Source organism: Wyeomyia smithii, chromosome 2 (assembly GCF_029784165.1).
Source record: "Wyeomyia smithii strain HCP4-BCI-WySm-NY-G18 chromosome 2, ASM2978416v1, whole genome shotgun sequence".
Lineage (NCBI taxonomy): Eukaryota > Metazoa > Arthropoda > Insecta > Diptera > Culicidae > Wyeomyia > Wyeomyia smithii.
The window spans coordinates 75261385-75273052 of record NC_073695.1 but is presented as its reverse complement, the minus strand read 5'-3'; the positions used below and the strand labels follow the sequence as shown (position 1 = coordinate 75273052).

General features: G+C 39.1%; 1 protein-coding gene across 1 annotated transcript; it reads right to left on the bottom strand.

Annotated features, from left to right (window-relative positions):
* Positions 1-1254: 1254 nt before the first annotated feature.
* LOC129723395 (uncharacterized) lies at positions 1255-9900 on the bottom strand. The gene is made up of 2 exons (XM_055677593.1): positions 9380-9900; positions 1255-2254 (listed from the first exon to the last, which is right to left on the bottom strand). The coding sequence occupies exons 1-2, from the start codon at positions 9521-9523 to the stop codon at positions 2033-2035; spliced, it is 366 nt and encodes a 121-aa protein (XP_055533568.1). The 5' UTR covers positions 9524-9900; the 3' UTR covers positions 1255-2032.
* Between the last annotated feature and the right edge of the window lie 1768 nt (positions 9901-11668).

Genomic DNA, 11668 nt, shown 5'->3' with positions numbered 1-11668 from the left:
TCGAACCAATTTTTTCCCTCCGATGCCGGCTGGCAACATTAGTCCAATTTGAACCATGGAATGGGCCGTCTATTTGAATAGGAACAAACTCTGGTAGGTTGCGGCAATGGCAGTACTTTTTTGTGTATATTCCTGCAGCTGCACTTTTGTACTTGGCCACATCTGTGCGGGATCGAGTCCAGAAGAAATCGAGTCACCGCCATTCATGTTTGGGTGCAGTTGAAAAATGGTTCCAATTCAGTTGGGCACAAAAGCTGCTCTCCGGCACGAATAAGGGGAACAACTCCTTGGGCCATTTTCAATGATCCTGGGTGGAGCATTTCTAGGAAGCCCAAGTTTACCATTGCTGGTCCCAATGTGGGGCGGTCCTGGTGGAAGGTTCCAAAACGAATTGCTATTCATGTTTTATTGCTATTTTCGCTCCTTTCGGGAGAGGGTGCTGAGTTTTTTACTTGGCAAACATTGCGTTATCAGACCAGCTTCGATGTTGATGTTTCACCACTGAGTGATGACGGGACGGCTGGTGCTGTGCTTCTTCTGCAGTATATCCAACAGGAGAAACTTTTTGCTGTTATGTTTGAGAGTGTACCTTTTAGGTGGATAGTATTCACTAGTTTGGTTTTGGGGAAACAACTGCCCTCAGCTTGCGAATGCAATTCACTACTTGTTGGTTTCCACCGCACTCAATAAAGAGCTAGATTCTTTTGAAGAAAACAAAAAAAACTTTATATCGGTCGACTTTTGATTCTTTGGAACTTTGCAACACACCACGTACCAACAACTACCAGTGTTCAAAGTTGTTTCGTACTGACAGCTCCAACTTTACATACGAATGCCGGCCGGCCGAGCAGCTATGAAATGAAAGAGAACAGAAGTGCAGCATGAGTGGTTTGAGCAATTGTTGCTCTGTTTATGGTTTTGCAGCTTTGGGCGTTTAGTGTTTAATGTTATTCGATTTGGGTTGCCCGCCCTTCCCTACTCATTCCTCACTTCCTTGCCTCCTTGCATTACGGCACACCGAACCCGACGGTGGCAAATCATTAATCGCAGATAGAGAAGTTATGTTGCACGCGAAAAGGTTGTTTCGTCAGCTCGTGATTGATTGACTGGATGGCGCGACAATAGCCAGACTAAATGGTGGTTTTGTTCGGCATGCAAGGCTGAATTACAACTGAGCGATAAGTAATATGAGCTAACATTTTTTTTATTCCGAAGGGTGCTAAAAATAATGTGGAGAAAATTGCTGTACTTGAGTTGAACAAATGATTCAAAGAATTACTGGCTTACGTAATTGACGGTAGGGGGAATAAATTTTCATAAAATGTGTATCATGACAAATAAAAATACATACAGTGAGATTTATCTTAACATGGGTTAACCTTTAGATTTTACATTGTTCACATTTTGTCTTATTTTGTATTGATTCTACATGAATATTTACCTCTATGATTACTTTCAGTATAAGTTACAATGAATTAACTCAGGTTATAACTTGCGAACTTGAAGAAAACAAAAATGTCGACTTACCGACTGAAGTTAAGCTAATTTATAAATAATGAACACTGAAACAGAAATCTGAGACAATGCCTTAACCTAGCAACAATTATTTCTGATTATAACTTTAGATTTTATTTCGATTCTACTTACTTTAAATTTTTCAACTCACGTACTTTCCTGCTAAAAAATTGACGGATGCCAGGAGATTTTGACGTAGCATTACGTCTAACTTTAGTAGGGAGACATGCAAAAAAATCGAAAATAGAGTGAAACGGCAAAATTGGCATCGTTGGTATCTTTTTGAATAGAGAATAAATTACTCCAATTATTCTTTCTCTAACTCTCTCGTTCTATCACCCACGTCACGTCGCCTCCATATTGCATTAGTCCTCCCCGTAGGTATTTAAGACAATTACATGCGTTTTTTATCATAATCACACAGGTAGTAGCTTTGTTAATCGTCAACATCGCTGCTGAGTTCAATCTAATTTGCAAGTTATATTGTTTAATCATGACAAAAGAGGCAAAGTCTCATTCATCTCGTGCTGGGTTTTGATTCGTGGTAGATCGGATTCATCGTCTGCTGTGTAATGGAAATTATGCGCGTTGGTGCTGGAGTACCGGTTGATCTGGTGGCTGTAATAGAGTATCTTGCTGAAGAAGCGCTGCATCTAGAGTTGCCAACCCGCAATGACGAGAAATTGAGCATGCTTCCCTCCAGCGTCACTATTGCCCAGGGCGGTGCCGAACATCTAACCTGGTATGGTCACGAAGAAAACGGAAAAAAATGGAATTAATCGGATATTCCCAGCCTTGTTAATACAGTAATCACCCGATTATATCTGTACCCGATTTTATCTGCCTCCGATTTTATTACATTTTTCACCCGATTTTATCATCATAAAACATTTCATTAAAAAAATGGCAGGGTGAACTGATTTTCTATTACGCTTCAATGTTTAAGATATTTTTCATAATTCTGTGTATCATTCTGGATGCAGTTTACATTGAAAATTCAACCGATGCACAATGTTACATTTTGCTGTTATCGTGCGAATAATTGAATTGTGATACAAATGTTTATTATAACCGTATAATATGTTCGGAGAAGTTTCAAAATATTTAAAAACGCATCTTTTGATGTAGAAAGCCGGGTGATCAATCCTCCTAAAAGTGAGATGGAATATTTACTTTTTCATTAGATAAAGATAGACGCTTGGTGACTTAGACAAAGTATTAGTGATCTCAAAACAATAAACTTCACAGAAGACATCATGTTTCTATCTCTTACATATTGCAAGCAACATAAAGTTTTCTATGAGAAGGGATTAAAAATCGTTATTTACATTTTAAGATTTTTCTGGTTGCAATATGTGAGAGATATCAGCATGCTGTCTTCGGCAAAGTTTAGTGTTGTGAGAACATCTAATATTTTGCTTATGGTACTGCGCTACAAAAAAGCAAGTAATTCATTTTACCAATTCAAACAAAAACATGAACGAATGAAAAACTTAATTGTAATTTATTTGCAACTTTACATCGATTTTTCTAAGGTTTTTTTATTTTTTTAGGTTTGTTCAGAAAAGTTTTAGGCAACTGAATTATCTATCTAAAAAAATGTTTTAAAAAAATGATGATGATCGATTTTTTATAGTCACTTTTTGTTTTTGAAATTTTTTTTCAGTACAGGATCTCAAATTGAATTTTTTAAATATTTTTAAAAGCTCAGACAGTTTTCTCAAATTCATCCCTTGACAACTTTTCTCTATCTTTGGTCATTATTCAGATATATCGATTTATGAAAAAAACAACTGCAGTTTTTTTTCATATGTTTGTACAGATAAATTTTCCAAAAAAAATAAAATCACTGATTTTACGTATTTAGTTACTGATTTAACATCTTCAATAAAAAAAATAAAATTTTAAAAATTTCCCGATTTTATCACTTTCCCTATTTATCACGCCAAAAATCATCAGGGTGAGATATAATCGGGTGATCACTGTACTAAAACCAGCCTTAACAACGATCACATTTTTTCAATTAAAACAGTCAAACTGAGCTTCTCACATTTCAGTACTAATACAGTACTCGTGATTTTTCTATCAATGGGAAAATAAATGCAATTTTATTAAAAATGAAAGTTAAGCCTTAGTGCTACATTCCGTATCGGAATTCGACCTTTTGTTTTATTATACATAGACTTCGCGACCAACTGTACTGGACTGTGTGCTGGACTAACAAATAGAATTAATGTATCAAACGGATAAAATGCAAACATCGTTTACAAATCAATCATGTAATAAACTTTTACTTAAACAAATATTAGTGATAGCCTAGCGTAGTTGGTAACGTCTCCACCAACCACGCTCGACGCCTGGGTTCGAATCCCACCGCCGACATAGGTGTCGATGGTTGTGAGGTGGCGTGATCCACTCACAACCAACCCAACTGGTCTAGATTCAATCCTAGCCGACACCGGGAGATTTTCTGAGGCGAAAAATCTCTGGGAATCACGCCTTCCATCGCATGAGGAAGTAAAGCCGTTGGCGCCGGTCCGTTAATAAACGGGTCGTGAGTTAGGGTCCTGGGTGTGAAGTCGTCTCCCTGGGCGTCGGTGATTGGCCACAACAGTGGCGGAACTAGACCGACGGAAAATAAGCGAGAATAAAAAAAAATCACAGGAAGGTTGTGTGCAAAGCCACGACCGCAAGATTGAAGTAGAATACTTTTACAAGAAACCGGCTGCTTGCGTGTCAGTCATTTTGGAATCGGATTTGTTTCGTATATACCGCTTGTTAAGCACAGTATCAACAAATCGTAATAAAAATCACACTGCTGTGCATTTGCAGCAGCATCAAACCTCAGTTGCAGTTTATGCTCTTCCAAATACATTTAGTAGCCTTAAAAAATGCCGATTGCTGCAGTTGCAATTTTCATTTAATTATTGCATAAATGCTTCGTGGTCAGATAACGTGTGATATCCGCTCTGACATAATAATTTTTTCGAACGTTGTGGAATAATATAACTGGAAAAATAGATGTGGCTAAATTATTTCCAGTTCTACCATTCTACAACGTTCGAAAAATTTTATTTCGTATGTCGTAATACTCATTTACGAAAAATACATCTCATTCATTCTGGACCCGCCTTTATTTTCAGTTTCTACAGATTTTCTCAGTTTCGTAACACGGATGTACAAAAACGATTTCTTGTGGACATTCTGTCGAGCCGGACCGATAAAGCTCTCGTTAAGGCAACAAAATAATTTGTAATGTGTCGTGTTGTGCGTCTTGGAAGAGAAAAATGTTCCCGTCCCCGTGTCGCATGGAAGCAAATTGTTGCGTGTTTGATATTGTCGATGGTAGACATGAGTATGAAGGTCGAAATTCTTCTGTAATGTCTAACCATAACCGTCTTCTTCAAGGCGTTACATCCTTGTTACTGAAGTGTTGTGAATTTTCTAAAACAGACTCAGCATCGTGAGCAGAACGTGCCGAACTTTTCTGTTTGAAATCGGATTTGTTTCGTATATACCGCTTGCTATGCACATTATGTTTGTTATGTTTGAATAATAAAATTACAATTATCTTCATTTGGGAAGAATCTTAGAAGATTTTTCAATCTATTGCTACAAGAACGAAGGAAATCCATCGAATACTAACCGATTTATTAGCATTTGAAATTGGACATATTTTTCACTTTTTTCGGTTTTAGAATTTCATTTCACATCCCTATGTAGCCGAACTTCCTGAGAGAAGTATTCTACTTCAAAATACTTTTAAACCAATTAATTCGTTGTGGCTAACCCTTTCAACATATATATTTTGAAAGTTCTCATCATCATGGAATATTCTCATCATCATGAAGTGTTTTCATCATGATCATCATAATCACGCACACGCACACCATGCGTACATAGGGCTTGCACGCATGCATCATACATACATACATCATGCACATATACGCCTTGCACACACACACACGTCATGCACACATACACCATGGACAACTCGAAATTTTGCATTTTGGAAGGCAAACGATGCCGAATATTGTAAATTTTCCTCCCACGACACCCCGTTTTTTAGGGGTTTCAAACGATCCAGAGTTATAAGTAGTAGTGCTACAACACAAATCGAAATTTCTCAAACAGTTAGTAGATAATGAAAATTACGTTTTAACTTGTATACCGTGCTCATAATATTCGCATAATATACCCAAACATGTTAAATGATGATTGGGAAATCTTAGTTTAGTTTTCTTGAAAATTAAATTCTCGACGCTAATTTTCAAACGCATTTTTCTCGAAACTATGCGTTTCTAGTTGTGCCACGAAACGATAATATATTTGATACAATATAACAGACTTAAATTCAACACATCGACTAAGAAAAAATGCAATCAGAACTTTTCGTGCTCTTTTATGCAGATATGACATTTAGATGAGGACTTATGGTATATCATGTGCGGAACCTTTTAGGCACAGTTCAGACCTTTTGTTTCAGTAAACTGTTGTACCTTTTATAAATCTTTGTTTATGCAACGAAAATGATGAGAATTAAAAGTTAGAATTATTTTGCCTTTTATTACATCTCTTAGGAGAGTTCAAAATTTATGCTTATATTGCATGCACGACAATATATAAATTTCATCATTTCCGCAGTATTATATCCAAGGTAAATTAGACATGAGAGCATACGGAATAAATAAATGGTTCGATTTCTCCTACCTCTAGTAGAAGGCCCTTCTCCAGCGTCCCAACCAGAGGTTGGACACGTGTTACCTCTGGCTGCTTTTACATTGACCTCCGTACTGGTACTTGGTTTCTTCGATGCACTTCCCCCATGCTGGTCCTTCGCGCGCTTCCGAGTATCACGCTTGTATTTGGCGTTTATATATTTAGACATAGCACTGAATACACTTCCGATGGATTTCTCAATAAATGCAAAAAATGCACTCGTAGTCTCTTACCCGAGAATAATAAAACACTTCCAAGAAATGTTGCACTAGTAAAAAGACAATTTCCACGTGTTGTAATGTGCTGGAGCACGAAATCTATGTCTGTGATAGGGAACCTTCACGTTCACGAGGCATGACTGGAGAAACGCGTCTAATAATGCGGTAAAATTTTTAATGTCTTTTTGTGCAAATTATTGTACTCAGACAAAAACCTGTTTTGAATTGGATGAATTTTTAGTGAATAAACGTTAACCGTTTGTTATTCAAAGTTGGTCATGCTGATCGCAGCGTTTGCGCTGCCCCTACAGTGGGGGGATTACTAAATAAAGTAAAAATTAGACAACTACAACAGAATTTGATTGCATCCCGCACAGAATGTCTGCTTGTGTTGATGCCAGAAAATTATTAACCTTCAATTATTTTTTTTTGCCTTGAAAAAAGCATGTTGCGGTTCAAAATCGGTTGCTAATTACAACCTTTGAGCTGCCCTAACATTGGGGGAATTAAGATACACGGACAACATGCACTGTGGAAGCTATTTCACTTTCAGTAAATTAGACGGGTGCGACAAATTTAAATTGCTAAGATGCAACACAGAATGCTTGCTTGCGTTGATAAAAATTATTAATTTTCAATGACTTGTTTATTTGCCTCCAAAAAGGCATTTTGATTTCCGAAACTAGATTTCCTGATGACAATCATCATGCTGCCCCAACACGGGGGGAATAATGGCTGTCTGGCGACACACGCTGAGAAAAACCGCGCTGCTCCTGAGACGTGGTGACCAACCACAGGGCTAGTGCTGCTGCTGAGGAAGGACGACTGCCGTTGTCGCTGTCTGATGCTACGCTATGCATAGCCATGCCACAGTTGTGGCCGCTATACGCTGGCCTAACTGCTGAGCAACTGCAACACTATCCGTAGCCATGCCACAGTTGTGGCCGCCATTGGTATCCACTGTAACTGCATCTGCTGGCCCTGCTGCTATCGATGGTGAGATCCGCTGGAACTGCTACGCCTATCCACAGCCATGCCACAGTTGTGGCCGCTTTCCGCTATCGATGGTACCCACTGCTCGCTCCCGCTGCTGCTAAGGGAGGACTGCTGTCGTCGCTGTTCAGAACTGTTATGAGCGGCTCCGGCTGAAACAGGCTCTTATATAGGCCAAATAGCATGTTTTCAATTGCAAGGTATATGATTCTGTCGACCGTGCTTGGGAAGCAAGCATATAACGACCAATCAGGGGTCGAAATTTTCGTTTTGACAAGGCTTGACTATTTTCAATAGTACAATAGTGTGAATAATAAAATTACAATTATCTTATTTTGGGAAGAATCTTAGAAGATTTTCCAATCTATTGCTGCAAGAACGAAGGAAATCCATCGAATACTAACCGATTTATTAGCATTTGAAATTGGACATATTTTTCACTTTTTTCGGTTTTAGATTTTCATTTCACATCCCTATGTAGCCGAACTTCCTGAGAGAAGTATTCTACTTCAAAAAAAATATTAGTGATAAAGTTCTATTGCTTTGCTGCACTGCTTGCCAAACGGCACCTTTAACAAAAAAAGCAATAAGCAAATTCGAGTTGCACCTAGGAAGTAAACCTAAACCACATCATTCCTTTGCCATGTGTATTCATGCTATTTCGCCATGGCGGACAGATTTATATGATTCTATCTACCTCCCGCGACCCCATATTCAGCCCACTCAGCCCAGCATTCTTTGAGGCGTCATTTCCACGCGCTATCGGCTATCGCTTGCGCTCCTCGCCTCGCTCGGTTCTGTCAGACAAGTTGACGCTGAAAAATCAGCAAACAATTACATGAATAGGCACTCGCGGCTGCTATCCATCGGATTGCAGCCACCAGCAGCGCGTATAAGTGAGTTACTGCGCGCGCACACACCGAAGGCCAATTATATTCACCACAAGTTCTACCACCAGCGAATTCGCGAGGGTTTGGGGAGAATTGAGACCCTGCATATGTATGATGTATGATCGTAAACAGTGAATCTACTCCCGGCTCAGCTGCTGCCTGCCCGTGTCGTTGGCTGAGAGAAGCAAACAAAGTCCTTAGTGTGTATGCCCATGAAATAATGTTCGTTCAACGCGATTGTGGTTGCATTTGTGATCAGATGTTTTTTCACACGATGCCAATCGATTCGCTGCATTGTATGTACTGGTGCAGATGATTGTTTGTTCTGGCTGCAGATGGCAGCACCTGACGGCCGCCAGCTGATTGCGATGAACTTTTGCTATGCAGCACATTTGTACCATATACCAGTTAGGTATATGTTTGTATGTTTGTATAAACGGTTTAGCACAGCTGATTTGAGGGATATTAGAGCAACGTACGCGTGCGCTCGGTCGCTCGGTCGCGATTAATTTTACTTTTTTCAAGTTCAAGCGTGTGGGACTGTGAGACATGCGGCTATTTTGGCTGTTGAACCTTGCGATTTGGCAATGGTTTCAAAGCAAAACGGAGGCAGCGTAATGTGGTAATAATAAGCGGGGTTACGAAATAGGTAGGTACATACGTATAAATCGCGCTGACTTTTATAGGATTAGAACACCATCAAAAAGATTATTACTGGTAATTTAGATATAATGACTTGATTATTTAATTGATTTATACTCTTTGGGTTGGTCTCGATATACGAAAGCTAGACTTACAACGATCGTGGAGCTTTTCCCGAACCTATCCACAAGTATACGTTGTGTTTTTTCTCTAACTCAACCTCGTAGATTTTCATAATTGCAATAAAAATATTTTTTTGGATTTCTTTCACGATTTGTAGTGTTTTAGAATTTAATATAAAAACTGAAATATATGCATAACATAAAAATAGTAAAATATTGATTTTCCCAAAATTATGCCTATCGATGTTTTGTTAGAAAACTGAATCAACTACCTACTTACCTTACCAATCAGCTCCAGGCCGAAGTGTCCCTTGCTGTTCGAAGAAGTCGTCCCGTATTGACTTCTTCGATATTTGCAACATTTGTTGTTTTTCGGGGCGGCTTGTTGGGCCTTCCCCAACCCCCTGTCTCGCCGGAGGACCATCGTGTCAGCTCTGATTAGAGTCCCACGCTGACACCAGGACGTTGATCAGCCGCTCCTAACATGGAGATCAGACGCTGTTTTGAGCCGCACCATCTTGGTGGACAGACGCTCGGGTTGGCGAAGCATTTCCTCTACCGCCGAGATATGGTTACCGCGCCAACGATCGCGTCGCACCTTCTCACTTAGCTATTGTCGGATGACAACATTGCCCAGGCAACGCCAACCAGTTGTGTCCATGTTTTAACTGGTAGTCTATTGTATCATATGACTCGTGGAGGCGTGAGATAGGAGCTTGTGAGAACCGGAGCTAAGTTTGACGCTCCTTCCAAGTTGTCGACTCACCGTTTGAAGCCCAACTACCTAAACCTTTACATCAACTACCTAAACCCTTACATAAGAATTAGAATTTATTAGAATGAGTTTCGCACACTTGAGTAGTAATTCCGTTCAATTGTTATGAATTTTTATACATTATTATACTGCCGTTCCAATCATAGTAGTCCCGTGTTCTACACAAACCTTATGCACGCTGGGACAACTATGCTTGGAACGGCAGTATCATGAGCAGTATACTATGAAAACTATGATTCTCGCTGAAACCGTCCCACTGGTGACATGAGGTCTTTCAAAAAGGATATTTTTATGTCTAAATGATTGAAAGTAGCGAAAAAATGAGAAAACCACTTTGGTTAGTTCATATTGATGAACCCCTCGGGCACAAATCGGTTAAACGGTTTTTATAAAAATTGATTTTTGAGCAATTCTTGACCTTTTTATTGATTTATTTCTCTTGAATTTGTCATTGAACCCCCTGCAACCAACAGATCGTTTTCAAGAGGAATGATAGAGCTTTCATTTGAAGTAGAAAAAAATTGACCGCCATCTTGGATCTCGCCGCCATCCTGGATTTCATCAGAAAAACGTGTTTTTGAGCAAGTTCGCAACCACCGATTTTGAATTTGAAATCACCATTGGAAAGCTGAGAAAAAATGCTTTAAGATACATCCAAAACATTAGGTGAGCATTGAGGTTACCTTGTCATTCTAGTCACTTTTCAAAATCGACCTTCAAACAGTACTACGCATGACGTGCGGCCAATATCAAATCATGCTGAGCCTGTGGTGTGTGTCTGTGTGTAGTGTATATTAGGGGCCATTCATGTTCCACGTGGATTTTATTACCCCCCCCCCCTTCCCCTCCCCCACATCACACAGACCCCCCCTCCCCAAAGTTGTCCACGTGGAAAGTGGATGGCCCAATGCCTGTGTGACTTTAGGTCTGTTTACAAATTACGATAAGAAAAAAAATCGTATCTTTGATCCCTTTTCACTGCATTCACATTGTTTATTCTTCCCGCTTCCCGCTCATGGTGACTCTAGAGCACCAAGAATTATAATCATCATATCTTGAAATAAAATAGTTTGTTGTGCTTACGATTGTTCCATAAACTTTTAAATGCTGCCTCAGAGCATCACTGGGCATTTTCTTCAAAATACTACAGTTGACAGTAATTTTAGTTAGTCTACAAAGTGTTCAGCTTGAATTTTCTCGTGAAGCTATAAATTTTAATGATAAACCTTGTGAGCGTTAGAGGGTTAATGTTAGATGTTGTTTTTGCTACTGTTATATACTGTTGTTTTCATGCAATAAACTACTATCAACAAATTTAGGTATGGTATACCAAGGTATAGTATGAATCAAGTATATCCCCAGTAATCTGGAGAAGATTTGTGTATGCCAGCGTAAATAAAGTAAGAGTAGAATCATCACTTTTTTGATCCCTACCAATTCTTATCGACGTAAAGGGTACGTTTGCTACCTAACGAAATTCAGCCAATTGATTAAATAATTCGAAAATAACGGTGCGTGGGTGCACTTACTACCTGTGAACTAGGAATACTGACTGTCCACATCATACGCACACCACAGGCTCAGTATATTGCGTTGATTTGATATTGGCCGCACGTCATGCGTAGTACTGTTTGAAGGTCGATTTTGAAAAGTGACTAGAATGACAAGGTAACCTCAATGCTCACCTAATGTTTTGGATGTATCTTAAAGCATTTTTTTCTCAGCTTTCCAATGGTGATTTCAAATTCAAAATCGGTGGTTACAAACTTGCTCAAAAACACGTTTTTCTTATTA